General features: G+C 49.0%; 1 protein-coding gene across 2 annotated transcripts in view; it reads right to left on the minus strand.

The window, feature by feature from the left end:
• The window catches only part of ABHD2 (abhydrolase domain containing 2, acylglycerol lipase), a 68,798-nt gene that overhangs the window by 11,298 nt on the left and 31,756 nt on the right, over positions 1-25,744 (minus strand). For both annotated transcript variants that reach the window (XM_079764004.1, XM_079764003.1), the window contains exons 4-8: positions 14,282-14,457; positions 10,584-10,751; positions 7,139-7,322; positions 2,565-2,657; positions 853-963 (exon numbers count right to left, since the gene is read on the minus strand). In XM_079764004.1, the coding sequence (XP_079620130.1) occupies positions 853-963; positions 2,565-2,657; positions 7,139-7,322; positions 10,584-10,751; positions 14,282-14,457 (732 nt within the window). The remainder of the gene's footprint in view (positions 1-852; positions 964-2,564; positions 2,658-7,138; positions 7,323-10,583; positions 10,752-14,281; positions 14,458-25,744) is intronic.

Here is a 25,744-nt window from a genome sequence, read left to right on the forward strand (position 1 = left end):
TTTCCCATTGGTTTTTAGAGAGAGTGGAAGGGAGAGGGAGACAGAGAGAAACATCGATGAGAGAAAGACACATCGATTGGTTGCCTCCTGCACATGCCCTGACCAGGGTTGGAGAACCTGCAACCAAGGTACATGCCCTTGACCGGAATAGAACCTGGGACCCTTCAGTCCACGGGCTGATGCTCTATCCACTGGGCCAAACCGGCCAGGGCATGCCTATCTATTGAATGAACCAAACTTGCTCTAGACCAGGCCTAAAGGTGTCAAATGATCAGTAAATAAAAAGGGGGATTTTAAAAAAGATAGACTGATGAGGTCAGAGATCAACTTGACCTTGCCCGGTTAAGACTAACCTGAATTAAAAACTATTGGTACCAGGAAGGAGGACACTGTCAGGGTGCCGACCTTGGGGACCTGAAGGGGCAGGGACAAGACATACTTCCTTTTCCTTTCCCTCCCCTGCAAATGCAGGGGTGTGGCACCTGAGCCCTGCCCAGCGTGGAGCACACAGGCGGGGGGAGCACTGTGGGCAGCTTGGGTGTGACACCCCAGGCCCTGGTTCAAGCCCCGTTCCAGCCCCAGTTCCAGCAGGGACGCAGAATGAGGGGCCAGATCCTCTTCCTATTTTCCAAGAGAAGCTACAATTTTCATTTTCTGTGAAATCTGTGGGGGGTTTTGTTTGTTTCCCCCCTCTTTTTCTATTGTTTTTAAACACTGGACATGTATTCAGGGGTGAAAATAATAGCCCCAAGCACTAAAGGGGGCAGAACCCCCCCCCCCATCGCCCGCTGCTGGACAGCACTGGCCTGCGGCCTCCCACCTGGCCCCGTTCCCGAGCGCTCGAGGACCCACCTCATCACGTTGTCGTCGATCTGCATCAGGGACGTGGCCATGTAGAGGCGGCTCAAGTCCGAGTCCTCCAGGGTCTGGGGCTTCTTCCCATGGTCCCCGAACAGAGCTTGTCTAGAGGGAGAAACAAGGCAAACGGAAGGACACGCGGGTGAGAAACCAAGCGAATCCCACGCACACTGCAAACACCCTCCCATTTCATCGCCGGGGACTCCGCAGCGCAGCTGGAAACCATTTTTAATTTAAAAAATGCTTCAGCAGACAAGATCCACAGCCAGGGGGCAGGGACAGCGCGCATCCGGGGGAGGTAGATTCAGATGCCTCCGGCCCTCAGCATGTCTCCGAGGAGGAGCTGGCGCTGTTGACTTGGGAATAACGGTGGAAAGATGGGTGTCAGGACCTCATTTTCCTTCTCAGGGGCCGCTAGACAAACTCCATTGGGGCTGAGCCCGGGTGACTGTGACCAGGCCTTCCTTCAGGGGAGGAGGTCACACAGGCGGGCAATCACACAGCGAGTGGTGGGCAGTGGCCCAAACAGGGGGGCCTCGTGTTTACATTGGCGGTGAGGGGGCCCCTCTGGCAGAACCCCTTTCCTTTTACGAGTTGTTTCTGGTTGTTTCTGTCGCTTACCAAGGAAGACAGTAGTTAAACCCATTTAACATTTGGGCAAATTAACCCATTGTACGCCATAAGCGTCTGTAGACGCAAGTGGTGGACCTTGTCCACACGCCATGCGCGTCTATAAAAGAAAAATGTTTTCCCTAAGTGGCAGCCCTGACCAGCTTTAAAATCATTTTTCATGAGAGTTTTCAGCTGAAAATATTCAAGAACACCCGAATTGGGAGTCATATATTTATTTTTATAAGAATCGTTGCAAATTGACTTTTTAAATTCAATTCAAGGTATCGTGGCGTGTGGGGATGGTTCCCGTTTTGGACGCGTGGCAGTTAACGGGTTAACGGCTCTCCAACGTGTTAGCTCCAAAGCTAATATGTACTCAGCAGGGTAATCGTTTCTATTCAGGATGACATGAAGGGTTCAAGGCCAGCGCCACGTGAACCCACCCACAGGAACCCATCTGGGTGTGTGGCCAGGCGGCAAGCACCCTAGTGCTAGTCCTTGAGAAAAAGAGAGGAAGTAATCGATCATTCAGTCACATTGCCTTTTCTCGGATGGTGCTCAAACACCCTAAAATGCATTTTTGAGAGCCCGTTATGTGCCAGGCTCTGGGACTCAGAAGATATCGAATAATCATAATGATGAGTCACGCTCATATTCCTGAGCTCCCGCACGCCGGGCCTGCTCTGAGCACTGGCCGGGGCTAACCGCCTGGAGGCTTCTGAGCAGGAGGGCCCGGGGGAGCACGGAGATCTGACACCTCAGGGGGCACCAGGCGCTGGGCTCCTGTCCCACTGCTGCTCGGTCAGGCGCCCAAGACCCCCAAACACCAAGCGCCCTACGGGGAGAGGTTCCTGAACACTAACCAGCCGCCCCGGGACGGCCTGGGCTTGGGAAGGAAAGGTGGGGGAGCCGTCTCTCCTCTGGGATCCACTGGGAATCACTGGGAATGATGACAGCAGCCAGCAGAGCACCCGCATCTCCCCCGCCCCTTCATGTTCCCTGGAGAACCAGAGCCCTGGCCTTCAGCGACGCGCAAATGAGCCGAGGAAGGACTGTCGGGGGGGGGGGGGAGGGGGGGGGAAGAGGTGACGCACCTGTGCGAGAGGATGATCTTCTTCATGTTGTCGGCCATGAGGAAGTTGTAAAAGCGGCGGCACTGGTCCCACTGCATGAAGGTCTCCTGGGCCCTGAAACAATCACAGGAGGGGGATGGGGTGCGTCCTGGAGAGGAAATGGGGGGGGCGGGAGGGCAGCTGCTCCCTGCGGTGGAAGGGGACTTCGCTGGCACTCACACTCTGTATGGAAAACGTTAGAGACGTGCAGAACGTGAGAGCCCAGGAGAAACCTCCCCAGGGGGGACCCAGGCTGTGTGGGTGACACTCCGACACTCTTCCAGCACCTTGGCCTCCGCTCAGTCACAGAGCCTGCCTGCACCAAAGTCCTCTTCAGCCGTCAGGGAGCCCTTTCTCTCTGGTTTCCCACCTTGCACACATTTTTCTGGCTTAATGACAGGAGTGTGTACAGGGTGGGTGGGTGTGGGGATGTACAAGGCAGGGAAAAACCTAAAGCGACCCTAGCTGCTGTTTGGTGTGAGCCCCACTGCGGCTGCCACAGTGAATTAGAGCAGGAACTTGAACTACGGCCCATCTGACCCGGCTGGGTGGTTTACCAAACCCTGCACGAGCCATTTCACCCGCCAAGCCTCAGTTTCCTCATCTGTCAAATCAGGGGTTTGATTTAGAGAATCCATTTTCACACCCGATTGCTCTACAGCTGAGGTATCTAGCTGGTCCCATCACATCACAGGCCCCACAGAGGCCGCCCGGGGGACCGCAGTGGTGTCTTCATTGCTTCTGTTAATGGGGGACGGGAGTCCGTAGACAGGATTCTATAGACCAGGATTAGTGGTGTTAGAAATGAGTCTGTCCTGGCCTCGATATTCATAATGGAGTTCAAATGATGAATTAAACTGGAGAGTGCCCTAGCCCAGCAGTCGCCAACTTTTCAGACCTCACAGACCACCAGTGGTCCCACGGACCACCGGTTGGCGACAGCTGCCCTAGCCGGTGTGGCTCAGTGGATAGTGTCGGCCTGCAGACTGAAGGGTCCCGGATTCAATTCTGGTCAAGGGCACATGCCCGGGTTGTGGGCTTGATCCCCAATAGCGGGCATGTAGGAGGTAGCTGATCAGTGATTCTCTCTCATCATTGATGTTTCTATTTCTCCCTTCCTCTCTGAAATCAATCTATATATATAAAAGCCTAAGTGACCGTCCGACTGGTAGCTATGATGCGCAATGAGCACCAGGGGGGAGATGCTCAATGTAGGAGCTGCCCAGCTGCGGTGACTTGGCAGCTGCGGTTCTCAGGTGATGCACCCGGAACCAGAGAGGAGGGAGCCCGATTCCAGGGTGTGTAACCCGAGAACCACTCTCTTGCAATCTGGGACCCCCAAGGGAAGTCAGAAAGCCGGTTTCAGCCCGATCCCCACAGGCCAGGCCCAGGGACCCCACCGGTGCACGAATCCGTGCACCAGGCCTCTAGTAAAAATGTATTTTTTAAAAAGAATTAAACCAGAAAGTTAGACTGAGTCTGACCACACACATTTCCAGGGCTAGTGGGCCGCCATTCATGCGAGGGAACGTGTAGCATCCACTCGATACCAGCAGCTTAGGGCACCGGTGTCCCTCCCTCGCCAGCTCAACGTGAGCTTGTCTGGTGGCAGCAGCTAGACTTTGCTAATACAGCAAGCAGTGCTGGCTTTGGGGCCTAGAAGGGCTCTAGCTAGAAGGGAGGTGCTACTGGGATGCGAAGCCTGAGGGAGGGGGGGATGGCTGGCTGACAAGCAGTGCTACAGACTCAACCAGGAAAGATTTGCCAGAAGCAAGACGTCCCGTGTGGCCCCGAGAGGCAGGCGAACATTCCCCGCTCCATCCTGACAGGAGGGAAGCATGGCTGCCATCATCCCAGGGCCGAGAAGGCTCACTGCTCTCAGGCCATGGTGGCGAAAAAGATCACACTGGTTTAAAGTAAGGCTCTGTCCTTCAGTGAGGAGGTCTCATGCTAACGCTGAGGGGAGCTGAGCTCCGGGCAGCACCAGCACACGGGACCCTGGTGTCTCCCTGACCTGCCCCCGTCCCCGAGTGCAGGGCCCTGGGACCTTAGGCCTAGCCTTAGTTCTCTGTGTTCCTGAGGATACAGTTGCCTCTTTCTCCCATCATTGCAAGAAGTTGTGTGTTATAAGTATGGAGATCTCTGTAGCATCTCACATTTTTTTTCGTTTCCTAGCTTCTTTTTTTAAAACATCTTTTTGTAAGAAATTACAGTATAGTTGCCCGGCTGGCATGGCTCAGTGGTTGAGCGTCAACCTTTGAACCTGGAGGTCATGGTTTGATTCCCGGTCAGGGCACATGTCCAGGTTGTGGGCTTGATCCATGGTGTGGGGCATGCAGGAGGCAGCCGATCAATAATTCTCTCTCATCATTGATGTTCTCTCTCTCTCCCTCTCCATTCCTCTCTGAAATTAATAAAAATATATATTTAGAAAATTAAAGTATAGTTGACATACATTATACGAGTTTCAAGTGTACAACAGTTACTTGACATTTATACACCTTACTGTGCGATGCTGCAGTAAGTCTGTCACCCTACAGAGCTTTTAGGACAGTGCTGACCATATTTCCTGTGCTGCACCTACATCCTCATGATTACCTGTTTTATAACTGCACGCTTGTACTGCTTATTCCCTCCACCATTTTTGCTCATCCCCCCTCTCTCCTCTGGCAGCCACCAGTTAGGTTCTCAGCTTCTTAAACCTTCTTGGCCTGAATTCTAACACCTTTGGTTTGCCAAAAGTGCGGATCAGGTGCTCTTGCCAACAGCAGATGGCGCTACCGCCGCAAAATGAAACAAGGCTGTCCTGGCCGATTTTGTTCATTGAAAAACACAGGCAAAGAAACGTCCCACATCCCCTACGTATCCAATCCAGTGCTCTCCGAACACACAGCCAGTGTGCACAGCGATTTCACAGCGCCTGGTTCAGGAGGGGGCCCTAGAGACTCCAATTTTCCAGACGACTAAAGGCTTGCCGAAAACTGGACCACGTGTGGGAGGAGAGCAGATGAAGCTCTCAGGCCAGGCCCTGCTCCCCTGAGCCCCGGGCAGGCCTTTGCTCGCCTCTCTGCTGTCCCAGGGACTTTGGTTACTCTGGTTACAAGATGGCTGTGAACTTGGAGTTGGTTCTTTCTCGTCAAGCCAAGTCCAAGGCACAGGTCCTTTCAGCGGGCCCTCCAGAGAGTAGAGGGGACTGAGGGGAGGGTTCCCAACAGGAGGAAGAGGGGACGCACCTAGTCCTGCCAACTGGAGCTGGAGAGACCACGGAGGTCCCAGGCCCAGTGACTGCTTCACGTGGCTAAACATCAGCCGTCACCGTGAAACATGTCCGGATGTGGATTCCTGGCCACAGGCTCCAGACTCATGAGTCAGAATCTCCAGCGGTGGGGCCCACGGAACTGAATTTACTTCTCACACAACCCCCAGTAAGTCTCCGTGAAGTGAGATCCTCACTGTTCACCAGACTGGCCTTTGTGACCCACTGATCCGAACCGATCTCATCTGACAGTGAATGATGATGATCGTGAGCAGTGGCTGACTCACTTTCTAATCGCTCGTACCCGTTAGTAACACAAAAGCCCTTATAATGAAGAGTGAGCACAGGAAACAATATTCAGCATTTGAAGAGCTTGGAGGTGTGTGTGAGTGCGTGTGTGTGTGTGTGTGTGTGTGTGTGTGTGTGTGTGGTGACTCGAGAGTGATCTGGGACGACACCGATCTGGGGGGGACTCCGAGCAGACTGTAACCCCTCCCAGGCTCATCCTGCTGGGCTCTGCTGCCAGGACACTGAGGGGCGAGATAACCCTTTACCCAGCAGGGCACCCCCTTTGTGCTGACGCCTAGGACACCTGAGAGAGGAACACTTGAAGGTGAGGCACAGATGAAATGACTTCCTCAGATCCCTTCCAGATGCCACCTGAGAGCCGACTCTTCCGTGGGCAGGAAGAATCTAGGGCAGTGGTCGGCAAACTGCGGCTCGCGAGCCACCTGCGGCTCTTTGGCCCTTGAGTGTGGCTCTTCCACAAAATACCACGGCCTGGGCCAGTCTGTTTTGAAGAAGTGGCGTTAGAAGAAGTTTAAGTTTAAAAAATTTGGCTCTCAGAAGTAATTTCAATCGGTGTACTGCTGATATTTGGCTCTGTGGACTAATGAGTTTGCCGACCACTTAATTCTAGGGTCCTAAGGCCCAGCCGTCAGACTCTGGTTAACTCCTGTATCCTTTCCTAACCCCTGTCGTGCAAAACTCCTGCAGCACAAACAGAGGAAGGCTTTCCACAGACTCCACAGGGAAACGGCCGTGGGAAGGGAGCTTCGGCTCGCTCAGCTACAGATCTGGTCCGAATACAGCTGCACGCCCCAGGCTGAAGGGGTCTGATAAGGCCGCTCCTGTGTACGACGTGCAAGCAACGACCCAGAAACCTCTGCTCCGCCTGCCACAGCCTCTCCCGGGGTCTTTGCGCAGCAGCGTGGGGTGCACTGGGGCATCTCAGCAAACACATGCTAACGGAAGGGCCCGAGGGGAGACAGGAGTGGGGGCCCGGGGTGGGGTCGCTCACCTCAGCGCGCTGTACCCCTGGCACACGCTGACACAGCACAGGACCTTGTCTTGGTTCGCCTGTGTCTCCCCCAAGTATTTGCACACGATGTTACCGCCCAGGCTGAAGCCCACGACGACCAGCTGGGTCAGGGGGTATGTTTTCTTGATGTAGTTGACCATGGCTCCGAATTCCCAGGTGCAGCCTGTGGGCAGAAAGGTGAGGTCATGTCATCATGTCAGGTGCGACAAAGATTGGAGACAATGTGACACGGTGGGGGGGGGGGGAGGGGTTACTAAACGGATGCCAAGATATTAACAGAGGGAAAGTGCGTGTGTGTGCAAAGAGAGACACAGACAGCCCTTAACTGGTGTAGCTCAGTGGATAGAGCATCGGCCTGCGGACTCAAGGGTCCCAGGTTCGATTCCGGTCAAGGGCATGTACCTTGGTTGCGGGCACATCCCCAGTAGGGAGTGTGTAGGAGGCAGCTGATCGATGTTTCTCTCTCATCGATGTTTCTAGCTCTCTATCCCCCTCCCTTCCTCTCTGTAAAAAATCAATAAAATATATATTAAAAAAGAGAGAGAGAGACACAGACAGACAGGTCTCTTTGGCTACCTGGAGAGAAGTTCCCAGAGCCCCAGTATGAGAGGAAACATGGCGTTAGTAGTGCCCATGAAGGAAGGTACCGGGTATCACACATGTGTAATGCACCCTCAAAGGCGGGTTGTGGGAAGCCTGTGTGGATGCGCATGGAAATCAAGAGAGGTTCCGAGAGTGCATGAGCACACGTGTTCGCCCACAGATGGAGCAAAAGCAAGAGCAAACCCCTTGGGATCAGCTTCTTAAGCTACAAATAGGATAGGACGCTGTACCCATCTGTATAGTGACTCATGGGGGTAAGGAAAGTACCAGGTGGATATTATTTCTGGGATCTTGGGGAGAGGGAAGGAAAGACAAACTTCAGTCCAGAGGGACGGCCAGATGCTCTGTAGGATTAGGATCAAGTGTTCCTGGTGACGTAAGGCCAGGGTGCCGAGGGAGGTGGCCCATTCAGAAACACACACAGGAGACGATGAACAGAGAGGTGTGAGGGCCTCGTTTGCCCAGGAGGAATGATCTCAACGGGGGCCCCTGGGAAGAGGGTGAAGCCATCTTATGTCTCAGCAGCTCTGTTTAGAGGAGCAGGTTGGTGGCCAGACATGCGTGAAGGGATTCATCGCATCCTTCTAAGGCCCGACCCAGGACTCAGCCTAAAATAAAACCTCACAGGGAAAGTGAGGGGCTGTGGCCAGAAACATGTACACGACAGACCAGCACACAGAGAGTTAGGAAACTGTGCCTGTTTTTGAAAGCACGGATCTTTGGCCCAGCAATTACACATTTGGGGACTGTACACTGCAGATATATGTAAAGATGCACACATGTGTGCAATGATATGAGTACAGGAATGTCCACTGGAGCCCTGTTTGTAGCAGCAAAGGATTGGGAATAACGTCCATTTCCATCCACAGAGGACTAAATTGCTGTGAAAAAGGATGACACGGAGTCTGACCTGCTGACATGGAACAACTCGGTGCCATCTTACTGAGGGACAAAAACAAGGGCAGAGGAGGACTGGCACCATCTCACGTGTGTACTTGGGCTCTAAAGGGATTATATGTGCACATGTGCACACACATCTGATTGAATAATCGCTGAAAAACTGTAGCAGGCATTCATTTTCTGGGGAGGAGGCGGGGGACTAGAGTGGACGGGACATAGTTTTACTCACTGTATTTGGACTTTTGCACTGGCTATTAAAAACAAATAACAAAATTATTTTTAAATAAATTTTTAAAAATATATTTTATTGATTTTTACACAGAGGAAGAGAGAGGGATAGAGAGTTAGAAACATCGATGAGAGAGAAACGTCGATCAGCTGCCTCTTGCACAACCCCTACTGGGGATGTGCCCGCAACCAAGGTACATGCCCTTGACCGGAATCGAACCCGGGACCCTTCAGTCCGCAGGCCAACGCTCTATCCACTGAGCCAAACCGGTTTCGGCTTAAATAAATTTTTAAATAAAAGTCTTGCTTTCTCACCATCTGATTCCTTTTAGACACATCTTCCTTTACTCGGGTTTGAGACTAATTATTTGAGACCTCGAGCAGATGTTCAGATGTCACTGGGGCAGGTACAAACCCCAGGTTTGCTACACTGCTGAGGAGCAATTACAGCTAATTGGGTTGGCACTTTGGGAGGCTCGGTGTAATTAAATGCAAACGGTCTGATCTGCATAAAGGGCCAGGCCTGCCTGATGCCGGACAAGCTGCTGGTGTTTTGTGAAGAGGTGCCTCTTTCCCAGGCCAGGGACAGGCAAGGACGTGGTGTCTGCCCAGCCCCAGGACCGGCCTTCTGGTAGAATCTGGGTCCTCCCCGGATCTCCGCCTGAAGTCAGTTACCAAAGCCTCAGTGTCTGCGGGCCCCTCCCTGGGCCGGTTCACTAAGAGCCTCGGCAATCTGCTTTTTAATACCAGGAGGATTTTAATGAGGTTCTATGTATCTAATCCCTGTGGGATTAGCACCAGTAACAAGCTTTAGGTCTCTAATCTTGCTGCAGCTTCTTAAAGCCACGATGAAATACGAGACACTAACCTGGCCTGAGGGAGATGAGGGCGACTGGGCCACCTTGGAGAGGCAACCTGATGGGAACAGGAAAATCCTTTTTCCACAAGCTCCCCGCTAAACACAGGCAAACTTAAGGCTGCCCGAAAGCCACTATTTCAAACGTCACTGACATGACTAAGTAGGTTCCGATGCAGGGACCTCGAGACGGGCTGTTCCTTGTGGCTGGAGACTTTGAGTCATCGCTGTATCCTGCACACCAGGCCCGGGCCTGGCACATGGGTGTGTCACCCACGTTAGCTGGGTAAGAGGGGCGTCTGATGCGACTGCATTGGAGAAAGGGGCTTTAAGATGATGAGGTTAAAATGGGTTGTTAGGGTGGGCCCTCACCCAATATGACTGGAGTCTTTTAAAGAAGAGATTAGGCCCTAGCTGGTCTGGCTCAGTGGATAGAGCATCGGCCTGTGGACTGAAGGGTCCCGGGTTCGATTCCAGTCAAGGGCACATATCCGGCTTGCGGGCTCGATCCCCAGTAAGAAGGCAGCCAATCGATGATTCTCTCTCATCATTGATGTTTCTATTTCTCTCTCCCTCTCCCTTCCTCTCTGAAATCAATAAAAATATTTTTTTTAAAAATTAATCATGACATTAGGTGCGGAAACAAAAGCCGACTTCCCCCGTGAGCTTCAGTTTCTGCCCCTGCGACAGGGGGGTGGTCACAGGGCCCGTCTGTGTCCCAGCGTCCCTTGAAGACTGGCACACATTCTAAACCGAGAAGCGGCAGGCGGAAGTCACAGCGCCCTCGCAGTGGGGACAGGAACCCGGAGACCCCACGTGGCCATGCCCCCTGCTTACCGTAGGTGAACATGCGTGGAGAGGTCAGCTCGATGTTGGGCAGGGCGCCCAGGTGGTTGAGCACAGCGCACCGGTAGCCATTTTTCTGGGCGTAGTCAACAAAGGTTCGGATGTACTGCTTCTCGCTGTGGTTGGCAATACCAGGACAGATGACCATGGTGATGTCATCTGCAGGGTGGCGAGAGAGATCCCGGGATACCCGTAAATCATCAGCGGCACAATACAGCAGGACACGGTTACGCGTACTGGCTTAGAAAACAGCAGGAGGAACTTGAACATACACCCTCTCCCTCAGTTCTCTGGGAAATAATATCTGGCCCTTCTAGCTGGGGCTGCCTCTCAACGTTTTATGGGGAAGGGCCAGTTTTTAAAATTTCCAATCTGTCGTGGACAGATACTTTTGAAAAATACAATCAAAATTGTTTACTAGAAAAATGATGTGGACGCCGAAACCGGTTTGGCTCAGTGGATAGAACATCGGCCTGCGGACAGAAGGGTCCCGGGTTCGATTCCGGTCAAGGGCATGTACCTTGGGGCACATCCCCAGTGGGGGGTGTGCGGGAGGCAGCTGATCGGTGTTTCTCTCTCATCGATGTTTCTAACTCTCTATCCCTCTCCCTTCCTCTCTGTAAAAAATCAATAAAATATATTTTTTAAAAATGATGTGGAAAAAACCCCCACATATAAATCTCAATTTTTTATTATTAGATTCAACAGATATAAAACTATTCTGCCAAGTTGCTAAACAAGTTTCTGAACATTACTCTTAATTTCTGTATGAAATTCTGTGTGAATGAACAAATGGTTTGCACAGACCTCTTTGATCCAGCAGCTTTTCTTTTAGGTATTCATCCTAAAGATACATCTGTACATTTGCCAAACAATGAATGTACAATGTGGACGACATGGGAAAATACTTGTAATGTCTAATAATTCAAATTTTGGAAAAACAATGTAGAGATTGGGAATAAATAAAACAAAATGTTAACAATGGTATGTTGGGTGGTGGGATTATACACTGAGTGGCCAGATTATTATGATCTCTGAACGCATAATAATCTAGCCACTCAGTGTGTGTGTGTGTGTGTGTGTGTGTGTGTGTGTACGTACACACACACAACACACACACACACACACACACACACACACACACACACTAGAGGTCCGGTGCATGAATTCGTGCATGGGTGGGATCCAGCCAGCCTGGCCAGGGGGAGGGGACATGGGCGGTTGGCCGGCCTGCCTGCTGGTCGAACTCCTGGTCGAGGGGACAATTTGCATATTAGCCTTTTATTATATAGGATATACACTGAGTGGCCAGATTATTATGCGTTCAGAGATCATAATAATCTGGCCACTCAGTGTAGGTGATTGTGCTCTCTTTCAAAAATGTTTCTGTATTGCTCTAGTCGGTTTTGCTCAGTGATTAAGAGCATCAGCCCTTGGACTGAGGGTCATGGGTTTGATTCCCAGTCAAGGGCACGTACCTCGGTTACAGGCTTGATCCCTGGCTCTGGTCGGGACACGTGTGGAGCCAACCAATTGATGTGTCTCTCTCACATTGATGTTTCTCTCTCTGTCTCCTCCTCTTCCCTCCTAATCTCTCTCTCAAAAAAAAGTCTGTATTATCTAAACTTTCTAAAATGAGTATTTATTCCTTTTGTAGATAAAAATCAGAAACAAATAATAAAAGGAAAAATGGGCTGTTTTTCTTAGAGCATTTCTTGGGTGGGAATTCTCTCTTCCCCAGACCAACCGCCACCAACCCTTTCTGGGGACAGGGGTGATAGAAGGACATGAATGAGTAAAACAAAGAATCTAAGTTTTTCCCTTTTCAACTTTCCACCTCCGCCCTGGGCGGAAGAGCAGGCTGGTTAAATTACATTTTGTGCTTTCTTGGTAGAAGAAGTATGAGTATTAGAAACAAGAGAAAAAAAGCATGTAACTGGGCATGGCAGAGACATAAATATTTGAAAGATCAGCTAGGAGACTTATAAACACAAGGTGAACTCCTAACCTATCATTTATTCATTCCTTCTGGGACTGTTTATTGGGAACCTGCCGTCTGGACTCTGGGGAGTCTTCCATTCCGGCAGACAGATAATAAACAACCACACAAATAAGTTTAGAGAGTGGCAGGTGCCCTCAAGCACTAAAGCGGGAAGGCATGATGGATTTCCTGCGAAGGAAACACTCATTAGGGGAGGGAGGGACTGTGCCTCTGAGGAGGGGGCATCAGAGCTGAGACCTGAATAACAAAAGGAGGCAGCCACGTGCAAGTCTGGCGATGAGCATTTCAGACAGAGGGAACATAAAGTAACCCTTCGTCACTAGCTACTCAGCAGTTCTTTTACTTTAAGTAACTGAGAGTTATAGTATGTTTCATCCACCCATAAATTAAAAAAATATATATTTTTATTGTTTTCAGAGAGGAAGGGAGAGGGAGAGAGAAAGAGAAACATCCATGATGAGAATCATGGATCGGCTGCTCCTGCATGCCCCCAACTGGGGATCGAGCCTACAACCTGGGCATGTGCCCTGACTGGGAATTGAACCGTGACCTCCTGGTGCATAGGTTGACGCTCAACCACTGAGCCACGCCTGCCAGGCCACCCATAAATATTGACCGAGCTTTTATAAAACGAAACTGGGTGCCTCTGCACACTACAGAATTCAAAAGACATGTTCTCTTCCGGTCGGAATGGCATTCAGATGGGGCTGCCATCTAACACCACTTCCTCCAGGCCCTCATTGTGAAACCCTCATTTATGAGTATTCATTGTGCAGGCTGGACAGAGCAATGGAAATAAGAGGAGTCTGTGAGAAATAGGCATCCCAGCCCCCTGCCTGATACATAGACCTTAATGTGTCTTTTTGTGCATGGAAACCTAAGAGGGTACCTGAGAGCCTTTTATCTGCTGCTATCCAACCAACAAAACCAGCCTACACTGCATCTCTAAGCTTCAGCTCCGTCATCAGTAACATAGGGACAATAAGGCACCCACCTGCTGAGGATTAAATGATATGATAGTACCAGAGGCCCGATGCACAAAATTCGTGCACTGGGTGGGTGGGTGGGGGGGGAGTCCCTCAGCCTGGCCTGTGCCCTTTCGCAGTCCGGGAGCCCTCAGGGGATGTCTGACTGACAGCTTAGGCCCGCCACTACCTCTGTGCTCTCCAGCCATGAGCCTGGCTCCTGCATTGAGCATCTGCCCCCTGGTGGTCAGTGCACATCATAGTGAGCAGTTGAGTGGCCTTAGCATATCATTAGCATATTATACTTTGATTGGTTGAACAGACAACCAGACACTTAGCATATTAGGCTTTTATTACACAGGATTTATAAAGCACGTACAGCAGCTCAGCTTCTGCTGCTGTGAACAAGCCAGAGGCCTGGTCCTGGGGAGCCTGGGCTCCGAGTTCTCCCTCATCCCTCTGCACCAAGCTTCTGTCTCTCACAAGAAGATTAGAAATTGCACTCAACAACGCCTGTGAGCTGTACATGGTGACCAGCCCCAGGTGGACCTAAGCCTTGCCAGGTGCTCCAACGTGATGTATCTCAGCAGATTTCTTACCAGGCCCTGGATACGAGGCCTGGTAAGAGCGGTGGCAGGAGTGTGTGTGCACACTGTGCTCCCTCACTGTCTAGTGCTCCTTCTCTGAGTGATGGCCCAATCATACAAACTGCATTCGCTCACCTCCAACACAATGCTCAGCCATGGGCTCGAAGAGGTCGAAGGTCGAAGTGGCGCCATCGGACATGGTGATGAACTTCCGGTGCCCATACGGGTGTGGCGACCTCACCCTGCCCATCTTCCCATACAAAGCTGTTTGGATGTGTCCACTTTTCCCCCAGATCAGTGGTGGAATGTATCTAAGAAAGAAGGAGACAAGAGGTCAATTTTCTCCACATTCCTTGAATAATGCTCTCAAAAACCTTTGAGCAAAAGTCTTTAAAACTATTTAAGATGTCTCCTGACAAATTCTGTACACTAAACATAAATGAGATTTTTTTTAAACCTTACATCCATGCCACGATTTACCCCTTCCCTCATTTATTAATACATCCTGTATCAGATTAGCCTCAGCAATCAGCCAGGACATGCTTATCTGGACAGGATTTCAAATTTAGGGTGTTCAGTAATTCAATATAGGTTATTTCCATAATGTAGAATAAAAATAAAGCAAGTGATACATTATAAACAAATGCTACATGACAGGGTAGCCTCCTTATCAAATGAGCGAATGTATATAAAGTAGTAGCACAGAGCCACTCACTAATGCTCACTTCTTCGCCTTCCCCTACACGACAGTTCACGGCTGCAGTGGTTACTCCTTTCACCAGACCTGCTGTTACACTGGGAAGGGCTGAAACTCTTCTAAGAGCCCGTGAGTGCGTTGGGCGTGTGTGTCGGGGTCGGAGAGCATTGTAAGCCCCACAGAATGTGCTGGAGGGCAGAGCAATGTAAATATTTGTTGAACTGTTGAAGGATAAAGGCTGGTTAGCCTACGCAAGGCATGACGCCACCTTAACAACCGTCCTTCGTGAAAACTTGGAGAGACTCGTCCTTGGGTAGAAAGCTCAAAACCCACAAGCTAATTACTGGGAAAACGAGACACTCCACGTTGCATTTAGGAAATGTTTACTACATTTCACAACCACAGTGCAAGAGGATCCCATTGACTGAAACGGCTATTGGTTTCTCTTCTGCAGCTTTGAGCCCACGCGTGATGGCTGGCCAGGGTTTATGTTCTATATAAATTAGAGTCCTATATCATAAAATGGTAATGACACCAATCCTTCATCTGTGCATTGTATCACAGTGGTGGGCATTCTATTAATAGTTTACCTTAACCTATTTGTCAATTAATGCCTATCACTTCCATCAGGCCAGATGATCCCAGAAATCCTTCTTTTAAAAAAATTATATTTATATACATATATACATACTAGAGGCCCGGTGCATGAATTCGTGCACCAGTGGGATCAGGCTGAAACTGGCTCTCCGACATCTCCCAAGGGGTCCCGGATTGTGAGAGGGCGCAGGCCAGGCCGAGGGAACGCACCGGTGCACGATCAGGGCCAGGGAGGGACGCGGGAGGTTGGCCAGCCGGGGAGGGCTCCAGGGTGTGTCTGGCCCATCTCACTCAGTCCAGATCGGCCAGACCCCAGCAGCAAGCTAACCTACAGGTCAGAGCGTCTGCCTCCTGTCAGTCAGTGCACATCATAGCAACTGGTCAACTGGTTGACTGTCTGCCCCCTGGTGGTCAGTGCATGTCATAGCGAGTGGTTGAGCGTCCTTAGCATATTACATTTTGATTGGTTGAACGGCCGACTGGTCAAGCGGACACTTAGCATATTAGGCTTTTATCATATAGGATATATTTTTTATTGATTTCAGAGAGGAAGGGAGAGGGACAGAGAGAGACAAACATCAATGATGACAGAGAATCATTGATCGGCTGTCTCCTGCACATCCCCCACTGGGGACTGAGCCTGCAACCCGGGCATCTGCCCTGAGCAGGAATCTAACCATAACCTCCTGGTTCATAGGTTGATGTTCAACCACTGAACCATGCCAGCTGGGCCTAGAAATTCTTCTTAAATTAAACCTGGTTTACTCCTTTTTTTTTTTTGGTAATTCATTAAATCTACACCAACTTAAGAGATGTGAAGCTATCACCTGAAGCAAGTCAGCTCCCAGAGGAGCTTCCTCTTTGGGGGTGGGGAGGAGAGGGAAGAGTATTTTAAGACCCAAGAACATGAAGCCACTTGCCAGCATGAAGCCACTGACCACAGGTCCAAATCTCAGAGCAGAAGCCATGGCGTTGGAAAAGCAGACGAAGGCATTTATAAGAGACTAGAGGCCTGGTACACGAATTCATGCACGGATGGGGTCCCTCGGTCTAGCTGGCGATCGGGGCCATCTTGCCTGGTTGATCCGGGCCGGCCAGCCGGGGGGAGGGACCGCAGGAGGTTGGTGGGCCATGGGAGGTTGGCTATGGGAGAGCACTGGACCACCAGGGGGCAGCTTCTGCATTAAGCGTCTGCCCCCTGGTGGTCAGTGCGCATCATAGTGACTGGTCAACTGGTCATAACACTCGCTTAGGCTTTTATATATATAGAAGATGGGTGGATTATAACAACAAAAAGTGAGCTTATGAGCATGTCAACTGGACAAATGAATACTATACAAGCTTTAGACACAGGATTTACAAACACTTTCAGACACTGTGCCTAGGCGGGTGGCTCCTGGAGGGGAGTGCCCTGTGCGTAGCTCTGTCCGAGTACCCAGGGGCTTGGTGAATCTGGAGGCCCTTTTCAAGCACATTCCGCTTGCCACCCACAGGAGCCAGGCCAGGCCCACTCACCTGTGTGTCTAACCCCAGGGCATGGTAAGCAGGGAGGGACCTGCTGAATGAACACAGTACAGACCCACTTAGTAAATCTGAAAATATGAAGATACACTGACAAAATAATATGCACTCTAACAATGTGAATTCGGCTGTAGCATGACTGGAGTCTGGTTACTGTATTCTTTCAGGCTATTTAGCATTATTTTCAGACTAAAATAAAATTCAGTCTGGGATAAAATTGTCAAGGTATGTACGTGCGCGCGCGTGCACGTGTGTGTGTATGTGTGTGTGTGTGTGTGTGTGTGTGTGTGTGTGTCTAAGCAACTACCTTGGGATCCCCTGAAACCTTCTCAGTTCAGCTGTGCACAGTGGAAGTTAAACAATCTTTAATTTTATGACAATTACCACCTACTGATCAAACACTGTTTTTTAATTGACTTCCCAATAACACAACACCAGGGTTTACAAAATTGAAACTGTGGACAGCATTTACTGTGCTGGGGTTTTTCGGTGTGTTTTTGTTGCTTATGTAATGCATCCACATACCAAAAAAGTTGCAAAACAAACAACTAGAATCGGTGCCTAGGCAGCTGGTTTAGTTAAGGGAGGAAATACAGGCTAAAACCATGACAAACTTAGAAATGTATATAAACACACAAACACTTAAGAGATGCCACTGAAAAGGTACATGGAGGAAATGCTTTACTCTAACTACCTGCATAATACAGCTGCCAAGTTCCACCTATTCCTGTCTCCACAAGCCATTTGTCCCCACGGGACCCAGAAGCCTCCCCACCCTGCAGGAGTGCAGGCTGCCTGCGACTGGTTTGGGCTCGCAGAGTGTGGTGGAAGGAATGCGGTCAGATCTGGGCCTGGCCTTTCTCAGGCCTGGAGGCCTGGCGGCTTCTTGTACCTCCTGGGCCTGGCACCATGCTGAAAGGAGGCCGGATGCATTGCCCTGAGGTAATAAGGAGAGGGCCTAGAGCGTGTGAATGGAACTGAGAGCTATGTACATTTCACATTTTAGAGGACCACTAAATCGCCTCTCTCAAAAGACAGACCAATCGCCTAGCCCAGTGGTCGGCAAACTGCGGCTCGAGAGCCACATGCGGCTCTTTGGCCCCTTGAGTGTGGCTCTTCCACAAAATACCACGGCCTGGGCGAGTCTATTTTGAAGAAGTGGCGTTAGAAGAAGTTTAAGTTTAAAATATTGGGCTCTCAAAAGAAATTTCAATCGTTGTACTGTTGATATTTGGCTCTGTTGACTAATGAGTTTGCCGACCATTGGCCTAGCCAGTGTGGTTCAGTAGTTGAGCATCAACCTATGAACCAGGAGGTCACGGTTCAATTCCCAGTCAGGGCACATGCCCGGGTTGTGGGTACGATCCCCAGTGTGGGGCATGCAGGAGGCAGCCGATCAGTGATTCTCTCGCTGTTTCTATCTCTCGCTCCCCCTCTCCCTTCCTCTCTGAAATCAATAAAAATATATATTTTTAAAAAGACCAATCGACACTCCCACCCTCATCAATAACTGGTGTTATCAATCTTTTACTATTTGGCCACTGTGATAAACCAAAAAATGGGTATTTTATTTCAATTTGTATTTCTTAAGTTTGACCCAATCTATGGTGAAAAGTTTCTTATTTGCATTTCCCTGATTCATATATTAATTATTTGTGCTTCTTTTGTGAATTGTCTGTCCATGGACTTTGTCCATTTTTTTCCTTTTGATTTGTAGGTATTATTTTATCACCTCTACAGTAAGTCATTATATATTATGTTGCGAAGGTTTCCGCCCAGTTTATCATATATCTTCATTTTATCTTTTGTCTTATATAACTTTTATATAGTGTCTAAATTTGTTAGTTTTTTTCTATTAAAACCTTTGTGTTTTGCATTTTGTTTTAAAAAGAGCTATTCTAACACCTAATTATAAATATATTCCCCAACATTTTCTTCTATTACTCCTGCCATCTTTAAAAATGTATTGCTCTAAATCCACTTATTTTTGTCAAGGATGAGAAGTAAATGAATTTTTTTCCCTAACAGTTCCCTACCCGTCCTTCCACCATAAATGGCCCATCCTTGCCCTGCTGATTTCAACTGTCACTTTAAATATATATCAAGTTCCCACCCTACCTGGTTTGGCTCAGTGGATAGAGTGTCGGCCTGTGGACTGAACGGTCCCAGGTTCAATTCTGCTCTAGGGCACGTACCTCAGTTGCAGGCTCCTCCCTGGCCTTGGTTAGGGCTTGTGCTGGAGGCAACCAATTGATGTATTTCTCTTACATCGATGTTTCTCTCTGTCTTTCCCTCTCTTTTCCACTCTCTCTAAACAAACAAACAAACAAACAAATATATATGTCAAGTTTCCAATGAAATATTAGACTTGTTCCTATATTCTCTATTCTGGCCCATCGATCTATTTGTCTCTTGTGTCCGTATGACGCTGCTTTCATCACCACAGCTCTATGGAATATTTCGAGAGCCGATAGTACAAAGGCCTCCTCCACTCTTCCTCTTCAAACTTTCTTGGCAGATTTTTGGCATTTTATTTTCCAGGTGAACTATAGGAGCAGTTTGTTCTATGAAGATCTTGGGACTTTTAATTGGAAACACACCAAACACATTCTACCTTGGGGAAAACTGACATCTGTACAATTTTGACTTGTCTCACTCAAGAGCATGGCACTTATGTCCTACAGTAAGACTTTATAGCTTGCTACTTGTGTCAATGCTGTTATTTTTTTAAATATATTTTATTGATTTTTACAGAGAGAGGAAGGGAGAGGGATAGAGAGTTAGAAACAATGATGAGAGAGACACATCGATCAGCTGCCTCCTGCACACCTCCTACTGGGGATGTGCCCGCAACCAAGGTACATGCCCTTGACCGGAATCGAACCGGGGACCCTTCAGTCCGCAGGCAGACTCTCTATCCACGGAGCCAAACCAGTTAGGGCTCAATGCTGTTTTTACTACACTAATTTGCATGTACTTCACAAGTGTGTGTGCGTGTGTGTTTATTGTTTTTTTAGCTATTCTTAGAGTTAGCATCTGGGCTTGTTTATTCCTAATTCTCTGAAAGCAGAGGCGATGTTTTCCAGTTTACTAACCATATGGGGTTTTGTCATATTGTACTGTGACCAGTGGTTAGGAAATGCTCGTCACTAAGAAAGCAGCTAGACCACAGCACAGTACAGAGGCCAGCCTGCCCTTGTCTCCTGAACCTATTTGTAATCAGCATCTGGCTATACGAACAGAACTGCCCCTGGGACAGACCGCAAGGGAAAATCTAGACCCCCCTCCCACCATACACACACAAACGAGTTCACATGAGCAAGGACAGATGGTTGCTGGGCTGGTTTAAAGAGAGTTGAAAAAACAAAGGTGACTCATGCTCTTCTTTGCCCTAAATCTGTGGGTGACTAATTCTCCCTAAGGGGACCCAGGTCCCTTGGCTGTAGGTCAAACCACTTTATAGCTGTGGAACCCAGACTTAGGCCCTCAGAGAGTGAGGCCGTTTCTGAGCACTCATCTCTGAGTGGAGGACTGGGCTAGTCAGGGCCCTCATTTAGCCTCCACAACAACTCTGAGCGATGGTATCACCCCCATTTTACAGATGAGGAAAACAGAGTCTTGACCTGCCTGGTCTCACAAAGACCGGATTCAAGGTCAGGTCTCTGAGTTCTGTCCAGAGCTTTTCTTTCTATGTCACGCTCAAGACGTTTTAACTAGAAGTCAAAATAATTAAATAGCCTCAAAAAAAAAAAAAAAAAAAAAAGCCTCGGGTGAGGATTAAAAAAAATTTTTTTTAATCCTCACCCGAGGCTATTTTTCCATTGATTTTTTTTTTTTTTTTTTTAAACAACAACATTTTATTGAGTTTTTTTACAGAGAGGGGAGAGGGATAGAGTTAGAAACATTGATGAGAGAGAAACGTCGATCAGCTGCCTCCTGCACACCCCCCACTGGGGATGTGCGCGCAACCAAGGTACATGCCCTTGACCGGAATCGAACCTGGGACCCTTCAGTCCGCAGGCCAACGCTCTATCCACTGAGCCAAACCGGTTACGGCTTTTCCATTGATTTTTAGAGAGAGTGGAAGAGAGAGGGAAAGACAGAGAGAAACATCGATGTGAGAGAAACACATAGATTGGTTGCCTCCTGCACACGCCCTGACCAGGGATGGGCCAGAGGAGCCCGCAACCAAGGTACGTGCCCTTGATTGGAATCGAACCCGGGACCCTTCAGTCCACAGGGCAACGCTCTATCCACTGAGCCAAACCGGCTAGGGCAAATTAATGAACATCTTTGTGCCTGTTTTATTCCTGTCTGATCTACTGTTAGAATGTTATATTAAATCCTGTTTAGCCAAGTTGATAACTGAATTTGCTAGAACTTCTCTTTGGTGTTATTCATGTACTCCATTAAACAAACAAAAAACCCCAAACACATTTCTTTGATTTTACATGTTTTTGTACAGCTGTAACCAACTTTTTGATGTTAGTGAAGTTTTTCTGCAGGAGTTCCATCTGGGGGTAATTAATTAGAATATTCACACTTGATTATTCCTCCGATGAGGCCAGAGTGTTAATAAAAATCACACTGAATATGTCCCAAAGAGAATGAGGCCCAGGAGAGGGGGGGAAGTAAGAGCGAGAGGATGGAGGTGCTTCAGAGAAGGTGAGAGGTGTCTGATTTGGAGAGGAATTTTTTTATCGTACTCAGTGAGGGAGAATACACTAATCAGGATGAGCACCAGGGGGGCGGGGGCGGGGGGAGACCCTGGGAGCAAAGCTTTGTGGCAGCTCCAAAAGCCAGAAAACTGAGCTCCAGGCCTGTGTGTGTGTGTGTGTGTGTGTGTGTGTGTGTGTGTGTGTACATGTCTCTGTGTGTACACAAGCTTGTGTGCACACAGGGGAGGTGAGGAAGCAGGGAGGGGGCAAAACCCTTTAGAGGTTAGGGGAACATTTTGTAGATACTTATCCTGGATCCTGACCTTCCAGAGCCTCCCCTCCACGGGCCTGGAACCCAGGACTCTTGCTGCTCCCACCACAGACCCCTATGGCTCCCTCTGTGTCCTCTCTGCCCCATCCAGCCTGACTGGCCTGAGCCAGCAGGTCTTCCGTGAGCCCACCCCACTGGCTCCCCCTGCTCCGCTGGGATACAGCCCCCGGAAGTCCCGCCTCCTCAGGAGGCAGATGTGGAGTGGACCCGGCCCTGGGCCGCACAGTCCTGCTGGGGCAAGACCGAGGCTGGGACACGGCTCCAGCATTAACTTCGGGAAGAGACATCTTGGCCAGCGGCACACTCATTAACGGGCTCGTCAGAACCACGCTGCGAACACAGCACTGCCCCATGGAGGCAAACACTTCTTCGCAGCTGTCACCCAGTACGGTTCCCTGTTGCTGGATGTCCCGGGCCTGAATCACAGGCCTCTGCACAGGAAAATTCCAATGCAGCGACTGCTTTGCTTTTGCCTGGAATGACCAAAAGTGGCCGTGTGACAAAGAAAGAAAACATCTTCTGTTCCTGTAACTGGTTTCTAAATATGGGACCGAGGCCACGGGGCGAGCTGGCACCTCTGTGACCCATTGTGTGAGCTGTGAAACCCAAATGTGGGAAGAACAGGCGCGCGAGTGAGTTACAATAAAACCGCTTAAAAAACCACCACCGCACAAAATAAACTCCACTTTAAAGTCAGAGGAAACCAGTTAAAATGCCTCAGAATTCTATCCACATGGTAACCGTATCTGATCCCATTCTCTTCCTGTTCCACAAACAGCGGTCAGGACTGGCCGGACTCCTTCCAGCAGCACAGCCCTCTCTCCCCGTGTCTCAACTTGGTGTTTTTTTAAAATATATTTTTATTGATTTCAGAAAAAAGGGAGAAGGAGAGAGAGAGAGAAACATCAATGATGAGAGAGAATCACTGATCGGCCGCCTCCTGCACGCCCCACACTGGGGATCGAGCCCGCAACCCGGGCATGTGCCCTGACCGGGAATCGAACCGGGACCTCCTGGTTCATCGGTCCACGCTCAACCACTGAGCCATGCCGGCCGGCTCAACCTGGCTTTGACACTATGCTCTACATGGGCTTGGAGTTTATGAGGAGTCTCCAGGGTTCACCCGACAAATGCCATCCACTGAAGAACTAGTCCTGCAAAGAGCCAGTCAACTGCTAGTTACCTAACGAGGAGACTGCAGCGCAGCTGCCGGAGCCCACAGCCAGGCGCTCACGCAAAGCTCCTCCACTCAGCCTGCTTGCCCAGCTGGTCCACAGGAGACACCGCACCTTTCCTATTGCTAACTAAGGATGTGAGAAAACCGCCAGTGCTAACCAAACAGGGCATATGCTGACGCACAGCACACAGGACACCTCTGATTTGTCCCTGTCTCTCCCGCTCACTCCTCTTGTGTTTGGAGAACACGCACATAGATGTCAATGGTCTGCCCTTCGGCCAACCCAGGATTGCCTCTTCATCACTTCTCGGCACAAGACCACCTCAAAAATCCATGCTGGGGTAGGGGAGGAGGGAAGACGAGTGCTGAAAACTCACATCGTTTCTGCTACTATTCCTAGCGCGGGGAAGCTTGAAGACCTCCTGTGAAGTTCCCATATTATCTACATGGAATGCCCTTTAAGAACACTGTAATCAAGAGTTGACTATGAGGCCCTGGCTGGTTTGGCTCAGTGGATAGAGCGTTGGTCTGCAGACTGAAGGGTCCCGGGTTCAATTCCGTCCAAGGGCACATGCCGGGTTATGGGCTCGATCCCCAGTAGGGGGCGTGCAGGAGGCAGCCGATCCATGATTCTCATCATTGATGTTTCTATCTCTCTCTCCCTCTCCCTTCCTCTCTGAAATCAATAAAGAAGTATATATATTTTAAAAAGCTACAAATGTGCTAATAGTCTATACATTCAGGATTATCAACAGAGCAGAATATACTAAAATATGTATAAATACATCCTGAAATTTAGTACAAGAAAAAGATGGCATTTCAACAAATGGGGTAATGATGGCTTGCCTAATAAATGGCGTAGGGCCATGGTCGGCAAACTGCGGCTCGCGAGCCACATGCGGCTCTTTGGCTCCTTGAGTGTGGCTCTTCCACAAAATACCACGGCCTGGGCGAGTCTATTTTGAAGAAGTGGCGTTAGAAGAAGTTTAAGTTTAAAAAATGTGGCTCTCAAAAGAAATTTCAATCGTCGTGCTGTTGATATTTGGCTCTGTTGACTGAGTTTGCCGATCACTGGCGTAGGGCAAAGGGTAGCATCAAGAAAAATACTAAGTCAGAGCCACACTTCACACCAGGATAAATTCCAGAGGGATCGAACATGTCAACATAGAAAATGAAACCATACTAGAAGTGTAGAGCTTTTTTCATAATCCTACAATGAAAAAGACCTTTCTGAATAAAACAGAGATCCCAGAAACCATAAAAGAAAGAACCGAAAGGTTTGACTATGCAAACATTTTTTAAAATTCAGAGTGCAAATACCACCATGGGCAAAGTAAAAAAACAAATGACAAACGAAAACGAATATTTGCAGCTCATAGCACAAAAGGCAAATTTCCCTAGTACATAAAGGGCTCTCTCAAATGATTGGAAAAAGACCAATGACCATCAAAAGAATGGGCGGGGGTTACCAAAAAAGGAAATACAAATAGTTTTTAAATGTAAAAAAGAGGCACAGCCCCATTCAGAAGAGACATACAAATTAAAACCACAGTGAGAAAAAACAATTTACCTACCAGATTAAATATCAAAAAGTAGACGAACCCCTGTTGCTGGCAAGGTTTCGGGGAAACAGACACTCATTCGGTGCCTGTGGGGACAGGGGAAGCCTGAGGGGATGGGGCAACAAAATTTCCCAGGCACCCCACCTCTGGCCCAGCATGCAGTTTACCCTACACTGACACATGTGTGAGTAATATAAGTACAAAACCATCTATTGTGCAGCATCAGGAAGCAAAAGATTGGAAATAAATAAAACCTCCAATTAGGAAACTGGTTAGACAAATGACAGTCTATTTTTGTAATATTTTTTAAAATACATTTTTATTGATTTCAGAGAGGAAGGGAAAGGGAGAGAGAGATAGAAACATCAATGATGAGAGAGAATCATTGATCGGCTGCCTCCTGCATGCCCCCCACTGGGGATTGAGCCCATAACCCGGGCATGTGCCCTTGACCGGAATTGAACCCGGGACCCTTCAGTCCCCAGGCTGACGCTCTATCCACTGAGCCAAACTGGCTAGGGCTATTTTTGTAATATATTTTTATTGATTTCAGAGAGGAAGGGAGGGAGAGAGAGAGAGAGAGAGAAACATCAATGATGAGAGAATAATTGATCAGCTACCTCCTGCACACCCCACACTGGGGATCAAGCCCACAACCCAGGCATGTGCCCTGACCGGAATCAAACTGTGACCTCCTGGTTCATAGGTCGATGCTCAACCACTGAGTCACATTGGCCAGGCAAATGACAGTCTATTATGTAACACTAAGCAGCCAAGACATAATTGGAGGAAACTATTCCTATATTCTTATGGAATATTTCATGAAGAAAAGCAAGGTGAGAGTATATAGCATGCTGTTATTTGTGCAATAAAAGGAAAAGGTGTGTGTGTGTGTGTGTGTGTGTGTGTGTGTGTGTAACTGCTGTTTTTGCAATCATGAAACTGGAAACATTAGCTGAAGGGAACTGGATGGTGGCTGGGGGAGTGTTTTAATGTAAATGTATGACCTGTTTTATAAAATAAGGGGGTTAAGGATGCTTATGAGATGTATAACT

The sequence above is a fragment of the Cnephaeus nilssonii genome (assembly GCF_951640355.1).
Source record: "Cnephaeus nilssonii genome assembly, chromosome: 24".
NCBI lineage: Eukaryota > Metazoa > Chordata > Mammalia > Chiroptera > Vespertilionidae > Cnephaeus > Cnephaeus nilssonii.